The sequence below is a fragment of the Macrosteles quadrilineatus genome, unplaced genomic scaffold (assembly GCF_028750875.1).
Source record: "Macrosteles quadrilineatus isolate MER2022 unplaced genomic scaffold, UCM_ALF_1.0 Scaffold_2__2_contigs__length_208266976, whole genome shotgun sequence".
NCBI classification, from domain to species: domain Eukaryota; kingdom Metazoa; phylum Arthropoda; class Insecta; order Hemiptera; family Cicadellidae; genus Macrosteles; species Macrosteles quadrilineatus.
The window spans coordinates 189797621-189818029 of NW_026542595.1; the positions used below are offsets into that span (position 1 = coordinate 189797621).

The 20409-nt window shown below is 34.5% G+C and overlaps 1 protein-coding gene across 1 annotated transcript; it reads left to right on the forward strand.

Moving 5' to 3' along the window:
* The first annotated feature begins 421 nt into the window (after positions 1 to 421).
* Positions 422 to 18687, forward strand: LOC128987579 (uncharacterized). Its single transcript, XM_054408503.1, has 5 exons — positions 422 to 572; positions 13498 to 13746; positions 14809 to 14957; positions 16081 to 16329; positions 17687 to 18687. The coding sequence occupies exons 1-5, from the start codon at positions 515 to 517 to the stop codon at positions 17939 to 17941; spliced, it is 960 nt and encodes a 319-aa protein (XP_054264478.1). The 5' UTR covers positions 422 to 514; the 3' UTR covers positions 17942 to 18687.
* The last annotated feature ends 1722 nt before the right edge of the window (positions 18688 to 20409 follow it).

The window sequence follows — 20409 nt, forward strand, 5'->3', positions numbered from 1 at the left end:
TGGCCAAATAATAAAGCGGTTCTGGATATACATTCATTGTTACTATTAAGTCAGCTGTTTCATAATTTACATTGTTGGATCACACGTTTAGACTTAGTCTACAGCTGATTGTCAGCGAGTTTTGAAAAAATATATGATATTTTACTTTTTTAAACAGCCTATGCAGCAAAGCTGATCTCAGTGAAAGTGAAGGAGGTAATTAGGTAATTTAGGTACTGTATCTATAAAAGCTGTTTGAAAAATTCAATCATTGAAACATTATATTCCAAAGAAATTTATATAAACTTTATAGGTACTTGTAGTAAACCCAATGATTGTATACAAACACTGCCTCATCACGGTTCCAGGAGCGCAGGCAGTTCGAGGAAGCCGGGCTGTGATTGGCTATGACGTGGATTCCTGGCTTCTGATTGGCCGGTTTGCTCGGCATTGTTGGACTATATAAGCGCAGAGCGGCCGCCACGACCTGCTCAGTTTCAAGTTTGTCTTCCAAGAGTTAACAGTGATTGCAAATATGAAGAGCGTTCTAGTGTTTATTTTTGCCTTGAGCGCTGTCGCTTACGCCTACCCCAGTAAGTATTTTCATATTTAGTTTGCAATGTGTTAATAGAAATATTTGTAATTAATTTTAAGAGTTTAATTATGGTATTTCTATAGACTAGCTCTTAAGTTGTTTTATATATTTTACACAAATATAATCCAATATGTACTATAACACCTTTCAATGTATCTACTAATATTTTTATACAGTAAATATTACCAAGAAAGTAGAAATAGCCTTATGACCACTGAGACTTGTTGAAATCAAGCCTTTGTAACGTAGTTTATATACAATTGCTTATATATATTTAGAATGAACAAAGTAGCTGCAAATCGTATAGGTCAGTTTTCCTGAAACGACATGAAAGTTAAAATATTCACTACATGTTTGTGTAGTTTTCAAACATTACAATGACAAAAATGTGTATTGATCAATACACATTTTTATTGAGAGAAAAATAAAAATTATTTTTTAAAAAGTAATTTTTTTTTTGTGGCTTTGAACACACAGCTCAATAATTCAATTTAATTTAATTCACTTCAATTCAATTTTCGTATTTCCGTGTTGTTCTTTCTTACTGTGCCATCTTGGATTTTAGTTTACAAGTCACTTTTATATTTAACTAGAGTTTCTTTTATATATAACTATAAATATTGGAGTATGAGCTACGTCTTTACCAATAGTTATATGGTAGTTATTATGACTGAGGAGAGATTTTATTTTTAATTTTCAATTACAAGGATTAATGTTGTGCGTTTTCATGTCACATAAATACCTAGTTAGTAATCAGTTGATTAAAACAGTAATATTTAACGAGATTTTGGTTAATTGGAAGAATGATGCTGATTAAAATATTGTTAAGTAATGGATTTACATAAGTAAAAATGTGTTTTGAGGACATATCTCTTTAAAACTCTTCAATCTTGGAGGTTCTTTGGAAAACCTTTTTTTAGTTTTGACTAACTTGTCAACCGGAATAGATTATTGTAACTGGCAAATAGATTTAGGCCTATTTTGTTTAGTTAACATCGCTTTAAAGCCTGGTAAAACAAGAAACAAAATCTTTTGCTGGTCCATAAAGATGATAAATAATCTATGAAGGGGTACAGTGAAGCGCGGGGCTTCAATCCCCAAGGTCCTGGGTTTAAATCCAGCCAACCACTAATTGGTTCAGCTTATGTGACAGACATAGCACATTACTGTAATTTACTACGCCTGAAGTAATGTGTAAAATGGTTTCCGGTTAGATCATAGGAAGTGTATGGAGCTCATACGTATGTCTACAAATTCATCTATTATCAAAAGAAACTTGTTGCAAGACAGTGTTGACTTTTTACAAATTTTCTGATTGAAAATGTAAAGTATAAGCACACAAGAATCTTGACAAATTTCAAATGTATATTACGTATTTGTTCTACAATGTTTACTGTCTCACCCTCATTAGCTTGTTAATGGTTTGTTTACATCCTCTTACGTCACTGTAAGGGAGGCTCATTAGAGCAGACAACACGTTGACTGAGGAAATGTAAATACATGGTGTGACTCATGTGCAATATAGACGAACAGTCATATACATATAGAATGAAACATATCGAATATGCTGAGAGAAAATAACAGATTAGTGAATAGTTAAACAAATTGAACTCAAAATCATGATGAAACATGAAACCTCCACATGTTGTGCGCACCAAAAATTTCACGTTGGAGTAGGCGTTCTATAAACGGCTGTCGCGTAAACCCTCGTTAAGACTTTTAACCACGAATTTACAGGAAAGGCTGTCTTATTGTAGTAGTTTTGACTGTGGCTGATAATAATTCAGCCAGTGTTATCTTAAGAATTATTTGAACCGGCTGTTTTTAATGAGACAATTTTTTATTGTTATGCTTCGATATCAGGAATATAATTTTGTGACATATTTGGTTTAGGTAATTTGATTTACGTGTAGTGTGCAAAAAGGTTATAAAACAATATCCTAATCGTATGCATTATTCTTGATAGAAGGTAGATCATTATTTTAGCACATTTATAGTCTCAGCATGTAGTGAGAGAATCCTGCTGAGACAAACAACTTTAACATACTTTACCGACTCTGACCTTAAGTTTGATCTGATCTTCGTGACGTTCCAATCCAGTGAGCTGCAACTCTGCTGGATTGAGGCTGTTTTGTCAAGTAGGCTACTTCAACCAGTGATCCAAGCCCCATACCTTTCTGCAGTGTATGCCTATCGTTAAGACCGTATCGACTGTAATGCTATACATTGTACGGCAGTCGGCGATGTTCGTATTCTGTACCATAGACAGTGTAGCCTAGTCTGTAATGTTCGTGTCACATGAAGGACATCCCGTACGTGTCTGTATACCGTGCAGTACTGAGGTCAATGTACTGTCCTGTACTGACGAACAAAACCTCCCAGTACTCGAGTACTGACGTAGCAGAACGAACAAAGAAAGCTTCATTGTTTATCTATAGCTGGAGTAGCTTATATCTAGATAAATGAAACGATATACTTAGTGCTCTCCACACGCCTATATATTATAGTCAGTATAGTAATCAGGCACATCAGGCTTCGGGTTCGATTTGAGAAAAGTTAAAAGAGTTTTGATAGCTCAAAACTAAACCAGCTGTCCTATTAGTATTTTGCATTGCATTTTGGAGACTTCTTATAAATTTTCTCCCTTATTTTTTGTTGTTCTGTAAGTTATATCAGTAAAAATGTGTTAGGTAATAAGCTGTCCGTTTTGGATTGCCTTGGTTTAATAGTTGGCGTATCACAATTAATTTATATCAGCACACTCTATAAATTGTTAAATTCAATTATGTTTATTTTTATCAAAAAAACTGGCGTCAACATGAAGTGGCTTATCTAATTCAATCCACAGTAAAAGGTTTTTTATAAATGACCATCACTAAACAAATAGCTGATCTTAGCCATTTATAAAGCTGTCTCATTCCTTCAAAATTCATCCTTCACCGAACATAGTTTAAAAATGCGCATTTCTGTTTTGTCGGCGTTGTATCAATCTACTTCAATTATTTGGATGTCATTACTTGTGCGTTGTTTTGGGAGTTACCGGCTAAAACATAATCTTGTTATGTACTATCTAACGTCCCACCTGTTAGATAGCATCAATATTGATTGCTCAATGAATGGCTTCAAGGGATAAAATAAGTTGGTATTGAAACAGCAACTTTCCAATTTTAAGGTGAGCACTAAAACCTTTCGGCTACTTAGCGACTTAAGTTGCTTCAAAACCTCCGCAAACCTGTGCAATGATATTTAATCAATCTAACTATACAATACAATATTTCAAAAATCGATAGGAACTATCCTACAATATGAGAGTTCAACTGTCCATGTGTATTTTTGTAACCAACATTTTAGCCTCAGGTTAATCCTGTATTTATATCCAATCGTAGGCCTATCTTGTTATCGCTGCACATTGTTGAGACCTGTTCAATGGGGATTTTCCATGACAGACTGTAAGTAGACCAAAAGGCACTGACCGTTGGTGCACCTGTAGCATCTGCTGATGATTCAATTTCTGCCGTCCGTTCTTGGCTTTAGCCGTTGTTGGCTACGTATGTATGTTGAAGGTTGTTGCACTCACTTCCTGCATTGATCATTCTAAATAAAATCTCATTTTGTAGAGTATCCGTAGTAGAATTTTAGTGGCTTTACGGTAAAGTAATACATTTGAAGACAATAAATTCCCGAGGGACTGAGATCTATAAAACCGCACTTTCAAATATACTTATGCCTCTTCTTGTAATAATCATACCAACTCATTTAAACAAAATTAGATAGGAGATGAACCATTTTTGAGAAATCGTGGATATCAAATGACTTATTCAGTAATCATTGCCCAACTTCTATTCAAAGGACTTTGGAGCGGCAAACACATTTTGGGGGATGCGGAATACTATCCCCCGGAAAACTGCCCCCCCCCCCAGGTGAAACGAGACATCACAAAAATCTGCTAACTAACCAAAATGGAAGCCGTGTCCACGACTGGAATACTACCCCCCCTAGACAAATCATGCTATGTAATTTTGAATATAAAACAGATTTTCGAAATGTTACAGCAAGTTTGGTTGGTTAGGTTAGGTTAAATTAGAACTGTTTGACAACTTAATTTGAGTGTCCGTGACTGGAAAACTGCCCCCCCGGTCTCTGACGTCAATATGACGTAGGAACCTGCTTGGGGGGGGGGGTAGTTTTCCGGGGGGCAGTCATCCGGCGACCCACATTTTGATCCAATTGTCACACACAAAAACACTGCGTTCTTTTAAGCTCAAACATTCTTTACTCACACTTCCCAGTGCAAGAAACGAAACTCGATTAACGGAAAACTACCTGATTCACTTACACCACCTACGCCACACCCACAATGTAACTTTGACCTTCACATCTCCCTTGGTATGTTCCACACGTTTCTCCCGCAAGTGATCCCGGAAATGCCTATTGATTGGTAATGAACAAGAGACAAAGTATCTAGGAGGCATTGTGCAACAATGTTTAATGTAAACAACGCAGGCTGTGGCATCCGTATCCGGTAAATCTAATTGTTGGGCACCTCACGCTTTGACCCCGGGATTCATTTGACAGCAATACTTTTGTGAATTGCGAAAGCCTTAATTGGCAATTAGTGTGGAAAACCTTGAAAGCTTCCATTAGGTGTTTAGTATACTGTTGTTACGATCAAGAGTTTTTAACAGCTGTTCATTGCCGCGAATCTGTATAAAGAAGATTGATACCTTAAGCTTAATTTAATGCGAGTTTAGGATATCAAAAAGTGAAAGATATTATAATAGGTGATTATGACGATCGTGGGACTGGTCACGGAATCACTCCGAGCAGAAACTGATCTATGGAGGATTTCTCTCCCTCCCATCCCTAGATTACATTCTTTTTGTTAAAGGGGCAGCATCCCTGAAACGTGGAATGTAAGTACCGGTAAATGTGTAACTAAGCATTTTCCCACGGTTAATATTAATGTTCAAGTTTTCTCACCTTCCAAAATTGGTCCAAAACCATGATAAATTTGATAGTTTAAACTTTTATCTTGAGATTTGTTACAACATACGATATGATACATGTGCCACAATCTGAAATTCACATGAAAAGGTTGTGTTTACAATTCAAGTTCCGAAACCAACGGAAGTTTCGTAAGGTGGTCTTATTCATTCAGTGAGTCAATCCAAATCTTGCTCTGTGACTAATTCGGCAATTCCAGTTATCTGAATTCATGTTGGTTTTACTTTCGCAACGTTTAGAGATAATATTTCTTTTACGACACTGGTCTACATTTCTTAAGAGTTGCAAATTTATAATGTCAACATAACATTATGTACAGTACATAGAAAAATTAGTATAGGCGACAAATCTTCACAGAAAGTAAATAAAGATACGTCTTATAACACTTAAAACATATATTTACGCTTATACTGTTACTCACAAGACGGTAAATATACAAAAGATGGTAAGTGGTGATCGATTTCGATTGGACACTCCAATCATCATCAGACCCAATAGGCGAATCTTCGAACATTCGCCTATTGGGTCTGATGATGATTGGAGTGTCCAATCGAAATCGATCACCACTTACCATCTTTTGTATATTTACCGTCTTGTGAGTAACAGTATAAGCGTAAATATATGTTTTAAGTGTTATAAGACGTATCTTTATTTACTTTCCGTAAATTTAATAACACGTACAATGCTGATCAAGAAGTTATTAAATCTTCACAAACAACTGTAAAATGTATTTGTGATGGATAACTACATAACACGCATATTGTTCAGCCTAACAGAATATTAAATGATAAAAAATACTATCCTATGGTATAACGTACTAGAAACCTTGGTCAAATGTTTAGTTTACTAGGTGGAAAAGCTTCGATTATACATTTGATCTCATGTCCACCTAACTTTCAATAGCAAACTGATACGTCTATTTTTGTCAACCCTAACCTAACACTTTGTATTTAAAAAACGTTATCTTTGACTTAGGCAAACAGGTGTTCCTTCATAACAATGCTTTTCATGTTGCTCATTGGATGCATTATTCTAATTATTTTCCAATTATCAGCTGATTTAGCTAATAGCAGGGGGATTATGGCTACAATTTACTGCTACTCACTCTAATGCTAAACTTAGTCTCTAATATTCCTACAAATATAGAAATCATAATTATTATGTCCATAATGATAAATGTAGAGACTAAATCATGTTCTTAGAATCCAACTTGTTGGAAACAAATCGATTAGTTTCGGTTGTAAATGTTTTTACTTATGTACACATCTGCGATGAACTTTGATTGACAACTTGCTAGAATAAACCAACTTATAATAAAACTAGCTGTTACCCTCGGGTTTCACCCCGTTTGACTTCATAAGTATTAATAAATCTATTTATTGGTTAAGTTAAGCTGAAATAGACAAAACAGAATACAGTAATACAAACACATAATCACACCTTATTCTAGAGGTAATAAATTGAAAGAACAACAAACGAACAAGTACGGCTGAGGTATTTCTAACTTTAGGTACATGGAAAGTTCCTTTTAGAAAGGAATTACTGTACGACCTTAAAAGCAATTTATGAAATAATGGATAGTATTGCGCAAGGTTTCTCGTCATGACGAATATTTTAAGTATATGGTTTATGGGGGTGGGACTTGTAGTTTTCTCAAAAGTTCATGGGTATTTTAGGATTTATATATGGATATTCACACACACTTAACCTCAACATATTCAGAAACCTATATCATTGTCTTGACGATACATCTAAGCATTTCGAACTAACTAATAATCTTTTGGCGCATCGCCAACTATATGACGAGTTCAATTCAAGTTTAAACGATTGGTAGATTAAACATCAAGTTGCTCAACTCATCCGGCTACTTTTTATTTCGACCTTTGACCTTGAGATCCTGATTATCAGCTGATTTCCTCACGATTACCTGCAGCTTCTCACCAATCAATCACAGCTGATCGTGATACTTTGACCTTGGATTGTTTATTTATAATCATGTTTTATGTAGCTAAAACTCCACAGTCATGTTTTCTTTGCTATGTTTTATTACTACAGTGGTTTGCTGTGTTCGTGCTTCGCAATGGAATGAAGACGCGACACGAGAATAATGTTTTTCCACGTAACCGTTGCTTGTAGCAACGATACTCGTTGCATGTTTATTACATGTATACTGAATTCTGTTTTGGTAAGACGAATCCGTGTACTATGACCAAAGAGCTAAAAAAAAGGTCTAACCTGAGCTAACCGGTTTATGCAAGATCGTTCAAGGTCATTGTGCAAAAGTGCAAAATATTTTCAGGAATATTCTACAATTATTTTATAACTATAGTGTTTTTTAAGGAAACTGGTCTTGACTCTTTCATCATTAGTGCTTCTGTAATGATAGTCCGATGATTACTATGCATAACTGAGGAATCACAAGTCTAGGTATGATTGAAAAACCTGTCTTGGAAACTTTGTATTGCATTTACTAGAATAATGCAGAAGAAGATGTCTATAAATTATTTAAGTGGCATTTAATAAATTGTAATAAGGCTACAGTTGTACGTGTAGAGAATAAAAACTGTATTCTATCGTAATCTGTTGCTGAATTAAAAGTTTGTAGTTATCATGTTGCTATTTCTTGTTCGAACTTTTTTTGTAAGGTATTTGATTGTGTACTATAAAAAAATAAATTTGAACATAAAAGCTAAAAAAAAACTTTTACAAAAATATTTTGCGTTATGATTAACTTTATTTTACAACTATGAAACACATTTGTAAATATTTGATACAATAAATTTATATGGATTTTTTCATATCTATATCAGAGTTTATCGGCGTACGCTATAGTATAATCAAACTGTGTAAAAATATTACAATCTTGGAGCAAATTTGATGGAATGTTTACGAAGTTAAGACATGTTTCAATCCAAGATAAATTCCTTTCCCAGTCTCAATTGCATACATACTTAACGGAATGAGTCGAAATGACTCAACTCTTTCCAGTTTGTAATATTCCAAGTAATCTAGATTCTAGTACATGAGGTAAGACTGAACAATAGTTATACGTTGATTATCATCATAACACCGCGCACAATAGACAGTTAAACTTATCTGTTACTGTAGTGACTATGTGGGAGGTGATACTTGAAACTGAAAAGTGATTAACTCAAGCATTACTAATGGTGATTCAAAATTATAAAACAGCACTGTTGTTCAGCACTCATCAAGGCGATTCATATTATAACTTCGTCACTAGCGCGAAACGAGAAGCCAAACAGGTTGAAAATAAAATATATGACTTGAGCACCTACATTTTATGTGACCAGAGTAGTTTCATGGTTTCATAATGAATTATATTATTTCTTCCAAATATACAATCATACTTTGTCTCAACTCCCTAATCTATGTTGAGCCTAATTCACTAGTTGTTTTTGTTTATGTATCATTAAACGCACAGATTTTTAGATTTATAATCAAATGTATGTCCTACTATCCCGTTGAGTATATAAAATATGTAAAAATCTTTAATTGTTGGCAACACTAGCGGTTTACAGCAGTTTAAATATACCTTTTAGCCTATATCCTGAGTGGTTTTTCCCCACAGTCTAAACCAACCCTCTGCCACACCCCCTATTTTGTACCCTTTTAAAGTAGACCTGTCACAGCACACCTTAAATTCCTTCCACAACAGCTGATAATGCCAGATTAGACCTGAACAAATACTAAGACGAAGAAGCGTCCAGAACCCGTGTTCTTGTTGTACTCAGTGACCGAAGCCGTGACCTTCTCAAGGTCAACTGATCACACTGACCATCACTAACTGGTAACTGGTCTCAGCCGGGTTTCCCCAACCAACACAACACTTGATTGAACACGTGAGATGGCGTATTTGAACGCTGTGAGATGCGTATTTGAACGTTCACGTTGTGAGATGCGTATTTGGACGTTGTGAGATGCGTATTTGGACGTTGTGAGATGCGGATTTGAACGTTCACGTTGTGAGATGCGTATTTGGACGTTGTGAGATGCGTATTTGAACGTTGTGAGATGCGTATTTGAACGTTGTGAGATGCGTATTTGAACGTTGTGAGATGCGTATTTGGACGTTTCTTTATCCTCTCCTTTATAGTATCCTTAAAATCCCCCGTTTCTTTTAATCTTGCTGATTAAAGATTATACTAAGCTTTTAAAATGACTAGTGATTCCCGATTCGTCATTGGGATTTTGATTTATTCGTTTATTGCCTTCTAAACAGCAGGGTTTCCCTAATTAGCACAAAATGGATTGGTAATTTGATGATGCATTTTTGCATCTGATTATTACGAAGACTCCGTATCTTTATCTTAACAACCAGGGGGGAGGGTTCTCTTAAAAACCAACATGTATCAATTAATCAATCAATTATATCAATTACCATAAGATGGGGACGCCATAACTTGATTGAAAATGTGATTGAGTACTGTATTTGTGTGTTTCTGTTTTCTCAACTCTTTCAACGCTTCTATATCTTTTATCTTGCTGAGTTAACGTAAAGTTTTTGCAAAATACCAGAGTATTTTGGTGATTTTGTTTACCTAATAATTTATGGATTTTGTGCTGTCAGGTTTCCCCCTAATAAATTGAACATCTGATAATGCATTTGGACGTTTATTTTGACAAAGACTATCTTGCTGGGTTAAAAGGTTAAATAGAGCTGTTATAAATATAGTGAGTTGTCATTGTTTTTTTTTATTAATTTATCTAATGGCTTTGAGTGAATAAAGTTCTTCACTTTAGAGAAAGTTCTCCTCACCTGGATACATATAATTTATTTTCTACGTGAGAACCACTATAAAAGGGTCACGCTATTCACATGTTTTTAGTTATTACTTGGATTTTATCCTGGCCTCTTAAAAACAGTCGCGCACTTTTACTACTAAACCACTATGACATACCCTTCGTAACTTCTATGTTTTAATTCCGCGTTGCAAGATTTTTTATCCTTCTAAAGTACACATTTTTAGTACGTCATCATGGCGTGCACATGACAATGTCAATTAATTAACTTTACCTACATTTAGATAAGGTAGGCAGATTAAACGGAACAATATCATCATTCCTAGTAATGGCATTGTACAATTGTGTAGCAGTGTGAAATGGGAATGCCAGCATAGATGGAATACCTGGAATAACAGTATGGGAATAACAGTCGTGTCGCTAGAAACGATGCTAGAAACCTTGTACTCCATTTGGAGGTCAGACTGATTGTTTACATAGGATTGTACTTTTACTAGCAACAACATTTACTAATATGAATTTTGGTCAAAATCGTATTAATGTCTTTATAATTAAGGAACGAACAGTAGTCACAGTGTAATAAGCTGAATAATTACTGTGAACTTATAGATTGGATTTTTTACTACGCCGACTCGGCACCCTAATGGTCATCCATCTGATCTTTACTGTTGATGTAATGATATTAGCGGGTCAAGCATGGGTAGAGAGAGCTGCCACAAAAAAGCTACTACCAGCTGACTACTATCGGGGGAGTGAGCTGGTCTTGTTGTACAGCTCGGGGCTTCGGAACCCGAGGCCTCGGGTTCAAATATCGCCAATCACAAATGTATTTTTATCAATGTGATAAGGCCGCGACCCTCTAGGATTAGGCTGGAGTAATGTGTAAAACAGTCCTATGATGTGGAGGTGGGACAGAAAAAAGGGATGTCACAATAAAAGCTGGCTTACCAAACAAATTACTTACGCATGCACAATTGTAAAAATAGAAATGATTCAAAATGTTTCAACAAACTTGCAAAATTGTGATTCGTAAACCGTCGAATGCTAACCAATGCTGGATCAGTTCCAACTTGTTTATGTTTTGGCAGGATAAACTTCGGCTTGTAACAAAGACACATTAAACATTCACGTCTCGAAGTGTTTGACGCCTTACATAAGAGTGGATGTTTAGCATGGGTAATGCTAGCATTGTGTTCTCTTAGCGAAGGTGTGGCGGTGTTAGCAAGGAATGTTTAACACGAGCTAAACAAGCTTCAAGGCGAATATTGCGTGAGGGTTTGTTTCAAGAGGAATGTTAGTGAAAAGAGTTATTCTAAACTATTGCGAAAATAACAGATCAAACCTACTTCCTTGGATTTATCATTCGACTTTAAAAAATTTTAAAGGTATTTTCTGTTTGATCAAGTATGCAGATCGGCATCATCACATGTATAAAATCCATTGGTGATTGGCGGGATTTGAACCCGGAACCTTGGGATTCGAGCCCTTGCTCTACCACACACCAGCTCGCTCTGAAAAAGGCAGAAGCCATTTAATTCTTTTAAACTGCACCTTGTTATATTGACAGTTTATTTTTTAACTGTGTCATAATTTGTTTAAGGCCTACTAAATAACTAGAAATGAAAAGTAAACATCTATAGTGTTTTACAATGCATGGACTGGGCAGAAACTTGCCTTGTAATCTTTTAGCTCCATAAAGATGAAAAATCTAAGGAGAAACTTATATGTTTACAAATATGATTCAAGCAATCATGGTTCACTAGAAACTAGAACAAACTTAAACCCAAACTAAACGTATCTGTTCATTATTTCTATCTGTTTATACATTTTTAAATATACCTACCGGTACTTATAATTATGTACGCTTATTGCCAATCAAATTTAAATATGTATTTACTAGGCTTAAGTCGGTTTTAGAATGCATTGTTCAACTAAAGAGTAAGTTGCATTCACGCTAAAATATAAAAATGCTTGAAAGATTAAGGAATCAATTGGTTTTTACCCTTTACTCTCCCACGGCTGGATTTCGAAACGTCTATTGTAGCCCTAACAATAATGGCAAGGTCTTGCTTCCTTTCAACAATACAATGTATACAGCTTATCGTGAAAATCTTTTTTTATCCCTTTTTGCATTTAAATTCCCACATTTTTGGAAATTTGTTTATTCTTTTAAAATTACATTTATTGGCGAACAAGCAAATCAAGATTTTTTAGTGAAAGGGCAATGGTCAATATAGTTTTTTATGAAAATATTGCGAAATAATTCAATTTTATCCCGTATTTACCCAAAAATATCCCCAAACTGGGATATAAATCCCACAGTGGACTGAAATGGACCTTGAGTGACATCCGGAGTGACGCAGGTTGACTCATCACAGGTTAGCCCACGCTGAATATAGTGGAGTTTATCTTACTTTGTGGGTGTTGTGAAGTAATTATTGCATTTCCAAGGAGAGAGTTTTTGATAATTTGCGACATACGAAACATAGATTTTTTTTAAAGTCTCATGATAACATCTGTGATAGTTTTTGGTGTAAATTATAGGTTCTCAAATTTTATGGTCTTTAAATTTGTATAGGCTATATGTTTAAAGTGCGCCCCCGTGCCCCCAATCCTACTTTAAATACAGTGTTCTCTTATGGAACATAGGCTAATAGACTATTATTAAGTTTAAAGTAATGATTTAAAAAATGCTCAATTGTTTACAATTAGTTGTAACTAGGTGAACCCAAAATCGACGGTTTCTTTTGAGGCTGACGATAACGCATCTAACTGTGATAAATAGAGTGAAATTATCAAACCTTTTAACATTTAGCTTTGATTAATGAGGAATAAATAAGTGTAAAAATAATCATGACTATTGCGCAAGTCACAAAGTATGGTTTGGTTATTCAATGAATAAAATATGTTCAGTACGCTATCGGAGTTATTATTACCATGTTAACTAAAATCGTGTTGATGGATCAACATGGCCCGGGCCAGTCCCAGGTAGACGGAGAGTAAGGAGACAGGGTCCATCATACAGACTATAGTTCGCTGCGTAAAGATCACTGCATTAACGACTAGTAATTTTGAGTTTTTAAATGATTTACAGTTCTTTAAAGCACCTCTGGTGGTATTTATTATTTCATTGATCTCAAACAAACTTAATTTTCCAGGGCCGGGTGACAAAGAAGAAACAGAGGAGAAGGATGACTACCTTCCCAAGCGCAACGGTGATGTGGACCTCTTCTACGTTCCTCTGCAGCGATCATTCCCCAGAAGAACTCCGTTCCAGTTCACTCTGACCGACGACCTCGTGCCTCCCCCCTTCCACCAAGACCCATTCTTCCGCTCACCCTCCAACCCATGGGCCTCTCCCGCTGAGGAGGATCCTCAAATGAACAACCTGATGAGGGAATTGCAACGTGAGTAAAGAAATGAAGTGGGAACTTTAATAGCAGTTTGCTAGAGCAAGAACATCAGTCAAAAATGCGTAGAACTTAAAAATGTTCGTATTGTGAACCTAAGTTTACAAAGGTGCACCAATCCATTGTCTACACTTAAAATAGTCTGGATTTGTCTAGTCTACAAATCTAAAGCCATGTTTACACAAGGCCATAGTAGGCAGACAGGCTACCTCGGACAGGTTGCGTCAGGTAACTTGAAATACACTAACTGTGGCAGGTAACCATAGCCTGCCTACTGGACTCGCAAATAACGGCTTAACCATAAACCTTCCCCTGAATCAAGAGCAAAATCATCTAGTTCATAAAGCGTGGACAAACCCAGCTCTAGAGAAAGGTAATGAGAATAATACGTTTGGTTTCTATGGTTAAAGTAGAAATTTGTATTAAGTTTTTGAAAAGTTTTCCATAAGTGGTAAACTGAAAAACATTACAATGTCCGGGGTTTTTATTTCCCATGATGATATAACTATTGCATAACAGTGAAAAAAACTAATTATTGTATGTTTTGAAGCCTTCCATTGCAGTGACTAAACTACTCTTGCTAAAAACCTTTAAATAACAAACACATTAACTTTTTTGATACATACATATTCTCTTCTGTCCCACCTATTATTATCAGGAAATGATATTTATTCACATATCACAGTTCCTTTTCCCCTTCGTGTGTCTTCTCTTTTCTCCCTTCGTCTCATCTTCAACTCTTCTAACCAGCTTCTTCTAGGTCTTCCTCTTAGCCTCATTTTTTCGTCATTAATCTTTTTTCCCTATGAATTCACATCTAGACCAAACAGTCTTGCTCTTTTTCATATAAGTTACTCTCCCTTTAAATCTATCTTTAGCTTACACCTATTCTTTTGGTCCCTCCATTCAAAATCCTATCCCACCTTGATTTACTCTGTAATAGTAACCCTTCTTCTCAGTTCTCCAGTCTGTGTTCTCCTCCAAGATCTTTAAAAAACATTTCATAGTTCCACACCTATAACAATATATAACATGTCTCATAGATATTTTGATTCACAGAGATGCTGAACGACATGAGACGTCAGGTCACAGAGCTCCTCCACAAGAACCGACCACAGTTCCCGGAGATTGAAGTAGATGACAGTGTTGGAACCAGGGTCGGTGGAACTGACGATGCTCCCAAGAATAAGACTACTTCCACTACCAAGGTAAGTAACTTACTAATTACAGTCATGGCATGATGATTTTATCCTCACACTTAACTAATGGTTGAAAACATACAGAAAATATATAAAGTTGGTATTTATATTGTGTTTGTGTTTGAAACGCAATTAACAATTTTTCCAATAGAATGGCCCAAACCTTGATCTACTACTAATCTAACACCAATCTTTTGTAAATTTTTTTATTGATAGTCCAATGACAAATAGTATCTGAATTTAATCTTACTCAGGTCAGAACCAGCAGCATCCTAATTTGGGAGTTGTGGTGACAAATAGACTCTTTGAAATGCAGATTGTTTAAGATTTCCGAAATTCGGCCTCACGCCTAACACAGTTTACTTTTTTTGTTTTAAAATTAAGTTGCTTACATCTTACAAGTTTTTTTCATATTTTTTCATTGACAGCAAATATTATAGAAACACACTTTACTTTGCCTGATTTATTGAATGGCTCTATACCGTACATAAAAAATAACTTTATAAGAAACATATAAGGCAGCAAGAAAAAGTTAATGCCATCCTATAATTGATATCAGCGCTTGATTTCTTGAATTCTAGGTACCAGAAATTATCTGGGACTATTATTATTCACACTATCCTACTATCACTGCATCATGACAATTAATTATGCTTAGCACCACAAAAATATCTGTAAAATAAAAAGTAGTATCATTAGTATTGACCCCCCCCCCCCTTTTAAAATGGCTCATTATAAACCATTAAATGTTGAATAACCAATGACTATTTGAAATTTGATAACTTCAGTTGCTGAGCGGAATGGAATTGTACAATATTTAACAATCACAATTAAACCTCACAGATCTAGTACTAATGAAACAGGTGACTTTATCTTATCTATTGATTATTGGATTCTGATGCCACTTCCCATCTATATGGACCTATAGACAGTGACAGGGACCTATGGTCGGCTGACAGTCCTTTTATATTTCCCGATAATTTAGACATAGATCACTGGATAAATAAATACATTTTTAAAAGTTACAGAAAAAGACACAATTATTTTTTGTAAACAACAAGTAGTATCGCAACTGGCACTAACGATAGGTAATAAAGATATTTATGTTACTTATTTTATTTAACTTTTTTAGGTGATTGACGGACATGTCGTGACAGTCAATGAGACAACCTTCTCAAGTGGAGATGACAACATGGGAGCAGTCTTCCGTATCAAGGTAGTCGAAGTCCATCCTTCCGAGACACCAGAAACCGAGGAAACAGAATCTGAGAAAGAACCTGAGAAACCCGTAGAACCTGAAATTGCTGAGCGCGAACCCACAACCAGTAGGTCGGAATTGGACGATAATCATGAAGAAACAAACGAAATTCCCAATGCGAAGGTAGGTAGCGAAGTCGACGACTTAAACGCTTGAGAGTTAACCATAACTAACGCATTGTAAACCGGATTCAATCCGATGCCATATGACCAAACTTCATGTAGTTTAAAAGACTAAAGTTCATCCATTTTAATTTTAACTGAGTTGTTTTTTTACTTTTTTAGTAACATGTGTTTAATGTATGTATTGTTAACGGTAGCTTTACACTTAAAATATTAAACAGCTGTTTAATGTATGTTTTATAGTATGGAAATACTAATAAATACTTGTTATAAATATGTTGGTTTGTTTTTTAACCATATCATGAACCTCATAACCTTTGGTGAAGGCAGAAGTATTCTGAATAACTGATTGTTAACAGCTGATATTCATTGATTGTACTTACATCTTACTTTATTAATATTACTTTTGTGTAATCTGGTGGTAGAGGTAACAAAACGTAATTTCTCGCTCAGATTATTAAACGTTTTGGTGTTAATTGTTTTTGCTGTAACACTCCTTGATATTACTTTGCTGTTTTTTTTTTTTGTTAATGGTCAATATTGGTCATAGAGTACGGTATTCAGTTCTACTATTTTTTTCCAATATCAACTCTCCTAAAAGTTAATTTTACAGTATTTTTTCAAAAAGAGATATTTATAACATTTGAAGACATTCAAAGATGGTTTTTTTCTGAAAATTTTCGTATGGTTTCTTTTACTGTATTATGGTGATGGATGCATGTTCACTTTTAATGATTCGTTTACATTTTGCCTCAATTATTTTGCATTTTTAGAAAATGAAAAAATACAGTTTAGATGCTCTATTTGAATTATTTTCTTGTCAAAAGCTAGGTACTGTACTCTAAAAGTTAGCAAACAAAAATATTGTACTTGCATTTTATAAACATGGATTACTGAACAATGGTTTTTACTGGATTATTTCATATTTTTACTGGAAGTATGGAAGTTTCTTACTTTTATTCCGGAAACAATTAAAATAAAACCTTTGCAAATTGATATATCAACCATACAATAAAATGCAACTATAATTTGTTACTCCTATTTTGAATGTATATTGCAACTAGTATTACAGTGACAAACTACACATTTTAATTTATAATGTTGCAGCCAATTTACTCAATACTTTCCTAACACATAATCTAGACTCAAATTGTAAACCTCTTTCAATCTGTTTGCATCTACTATTTTCCAAACTTTATTTCAATGCTTCGAAAGAGATCTTAATCATGAGACTTAATTTTTAGCCTTTTGGTGAGTTGTTCATTATATTGTTGAACGATCAAACACCGTTAAAACTGTTGAAGGCAAAATGTAGACGGATCCAGCAGTGCACGCTTTACAACTCCGTTCCTTATCAGGTCCAATACGAGATGAACCCTGAGTTGGATCCTTCACTCAACGAAATCGAGGATTTCTCTGTAGATGAGTTCGGTCCGCACAAAGAGAACTTCCACGACTTGAGCGAAGACACCAAAGTGAACGATTACCTCGCTGACCAATCACAGCACCAACAGCTCATCATGATGGACCCAGACTCGGAATTCATCCAAACAGAATTCCGCTCAGTTTACCCTCAAAGAAATGAAAGATTAGAGCGATTTAGATACCTTTAAGTTTGAGTTGACGAGAGATTAGGGTTACCAGAAAATTTGCATTTGATTATTTCTGTTCTTGGTTAGAGAATGTTGAAGATAAACGTAATTTTGAATGCATCACAAAACTATCACATATAAATTACTTTTGCAAATGCAATTCTGGTAACTGAGGTTCGGCTAAACTCTTTTGCACTGTTTAATTTCCTTGTTTTCCAATGTTGTTTTACATTGTACAACTTGGTTAAAAACATTTTTTTTTCAAAATTACTTTAAACAAGTGCGACTGAGTTTAGTTCATGTATTAGTTTTGAAAATGAAACAAACGAATATACAATGAAAATTATTAAATGCATACACCATGACTTGCCTTTTGTAGTGAACTAGCAAAACTTTCTTGTCTTTTATTACTCGTTGTGACTATTTCTTTATGTGATATTTATAGTTTTAAGTTTTTATTTAGGTTTCTTGCCAAAAAAATCTTGTTGTGACTTAATTTCTAAGACTGTTCTAGATCTGAATTAAAAACAATTTTTATTCACCTTTTTTAGGATAGCTAACTTCTGATGTATACGTTATATTGCATAATCAGTATTACTATTTTATATTTATTAAATCCAAGTATTACCTTTAAGATCAAATAATGTTGATTGATTAAAGATCCGCATTTTCATATTGATTCAAACACGTTTGGCCACCACCTACATTTTAATGATTCAACGACTGTAAATTTTCCAATCTTTTACAATATAAATGTTTTAGTTTGATTATGATTTTTTATTCCTGAAACCGTCTCATTATTCATAAATAAATTTATATGTTACATTAAGCAGATTGTAAGCAAATAATCTAGCATTAACAAGATTGAGCTGTTGGCCATGGGAAATCCAGAGCTTCATAACACCAATAAGATTTTAGACCTTTCTAATAAAAAACAAAAAAAGTTGTTTGAACAAAACACAGTTAATGGGCATCATGCATTATGTTTATAAAGTCTGTTAACTAAGGCACCAAACAATAAATGAAAACTGGAAATAAAGTATTTATAAGTGAAGACTCTTGATAGACGAACATATTGGACTTGATTTTTTTTTTATTGAGTGTAGTAGTGGTATGAACCAGGTTCCTATGAATCATGCAAAATCTTACTCAAAATGAATCTATATGTGACAGAGCGTCTACACGTTTACTGCACTCATAACTCCAGACAATCTAACATATGCAAAAGAAGTTAATCTTTTTATAGCATCGCTTTTAGCTTTATCATTTACACATACAAATACCAGGACTTAAAATTATAGCACCAAGAAAAATGCTAAAAATACTTTCAATCTGTTTTAATAATTATAAATATTGCACATAGAAACTTTCTTACTCTAATTGAAATTCTTACAAAAGCATCCTGTAAATTGCGAAAATATTTTGATTTAAAATGAACTGTTAGCAATCATTTATGATTGAAAAGTTATGTTTAAAAACTGTAAAGAACGTTCATGTTAATAGGTATGAAATATAAATAGAATACAAAAAACTGTTTACATTAGGCCTTGGGAATACAACTTGTTCTCTAAACAATTTAGACTACGGTAGGTCTACTTTTGATAATAAACTATGAACAAATTACAAAATTTCTTAACGAATGTCTACTTGTTATAAACAGTACTCCATAATTCTAGCACGACTACAATACAAATTTTCTACTTTTGTAAAGGTTGACACGCAAACTAAAGGAGACAAAATATATCTTTGGTGAAATGCAAAAACATAATATTACTTACTAGTGATTCAACATATTTCATTGTTGATTTGCCATCCTTATGAATTACTTGAAGGATAATATGCAGTATTTTTAAAGTTCATTATTAGCTCGTTTATTATTTTATCAAATTAAAAACGTCTATAGTCAATTACAATTAAATATCTATAAACTGTTCTTGGTCCTATGGTGTTAAAACCAAAGATGATCAGCACTCATAGTACAATAAAAATACCCCCGCCGCAGCAAACTGCAGACTAAGCGAATTTCCATTAACCTGATCGGATTTACACTAAATTGCCTCCATAAAAATATCACATTTATTTTCTTTTTAAATAGAATTAGTTTAACGAGTACTTAGGTTTGCTGCAACAGGGAGGGTAAAAGTGTTTTTTTTGTAAAGTCTTAATAGTTGAGTAAGAAATTAAAGTATTTTCCAAAAATTTGTGTTTTTAGGGTCAAAAATGGGAAAAACCTATTTTTATCCCATAAAACCATATAAAACCCCGTTCCCATAGTCCGATCATGCTGGTTCGCGAACTCGTTCGAATAAATGTAGCTTTACAGGTTTATACCAAATTTAATGAAAATCGGATCATTTTTGCCCGAGTTATCGCGCTAACGGACACATATATATATATATGAATTTGAACGGATGGTGTTTTTGGCCTCTAGGGACCTCAAAACGAAAAAGTAAATCGGTCCCGGGTCCAGGTCTTACTATGAGTACTAC

Excerpts from the sequence above, each read along its gene's own strand:
- LOC128987579 (XM_054408503.1), top strand. The coding sequence starts at position 515 with ATGAAGAGCGTTCTAGTGTTTATTTTTGCCTTGAGCGCTGTCGCTTAC. Across the intron at positions 14,958-16,080 it reads AGACTACTTCCACTACCAAG|GTGATTGACGGACATGTCGT; the intron begins GTAAGTAACTTA and ends TAACTTTTTTAG. Across the intron at positions 16,330-17,686 it reads ACGAAATTCCCAATGCGAAG|GTCCAATACGAGATGAACCC; the intron begins GTAGGTAGCGAA and ends GTTCCTTATCAG.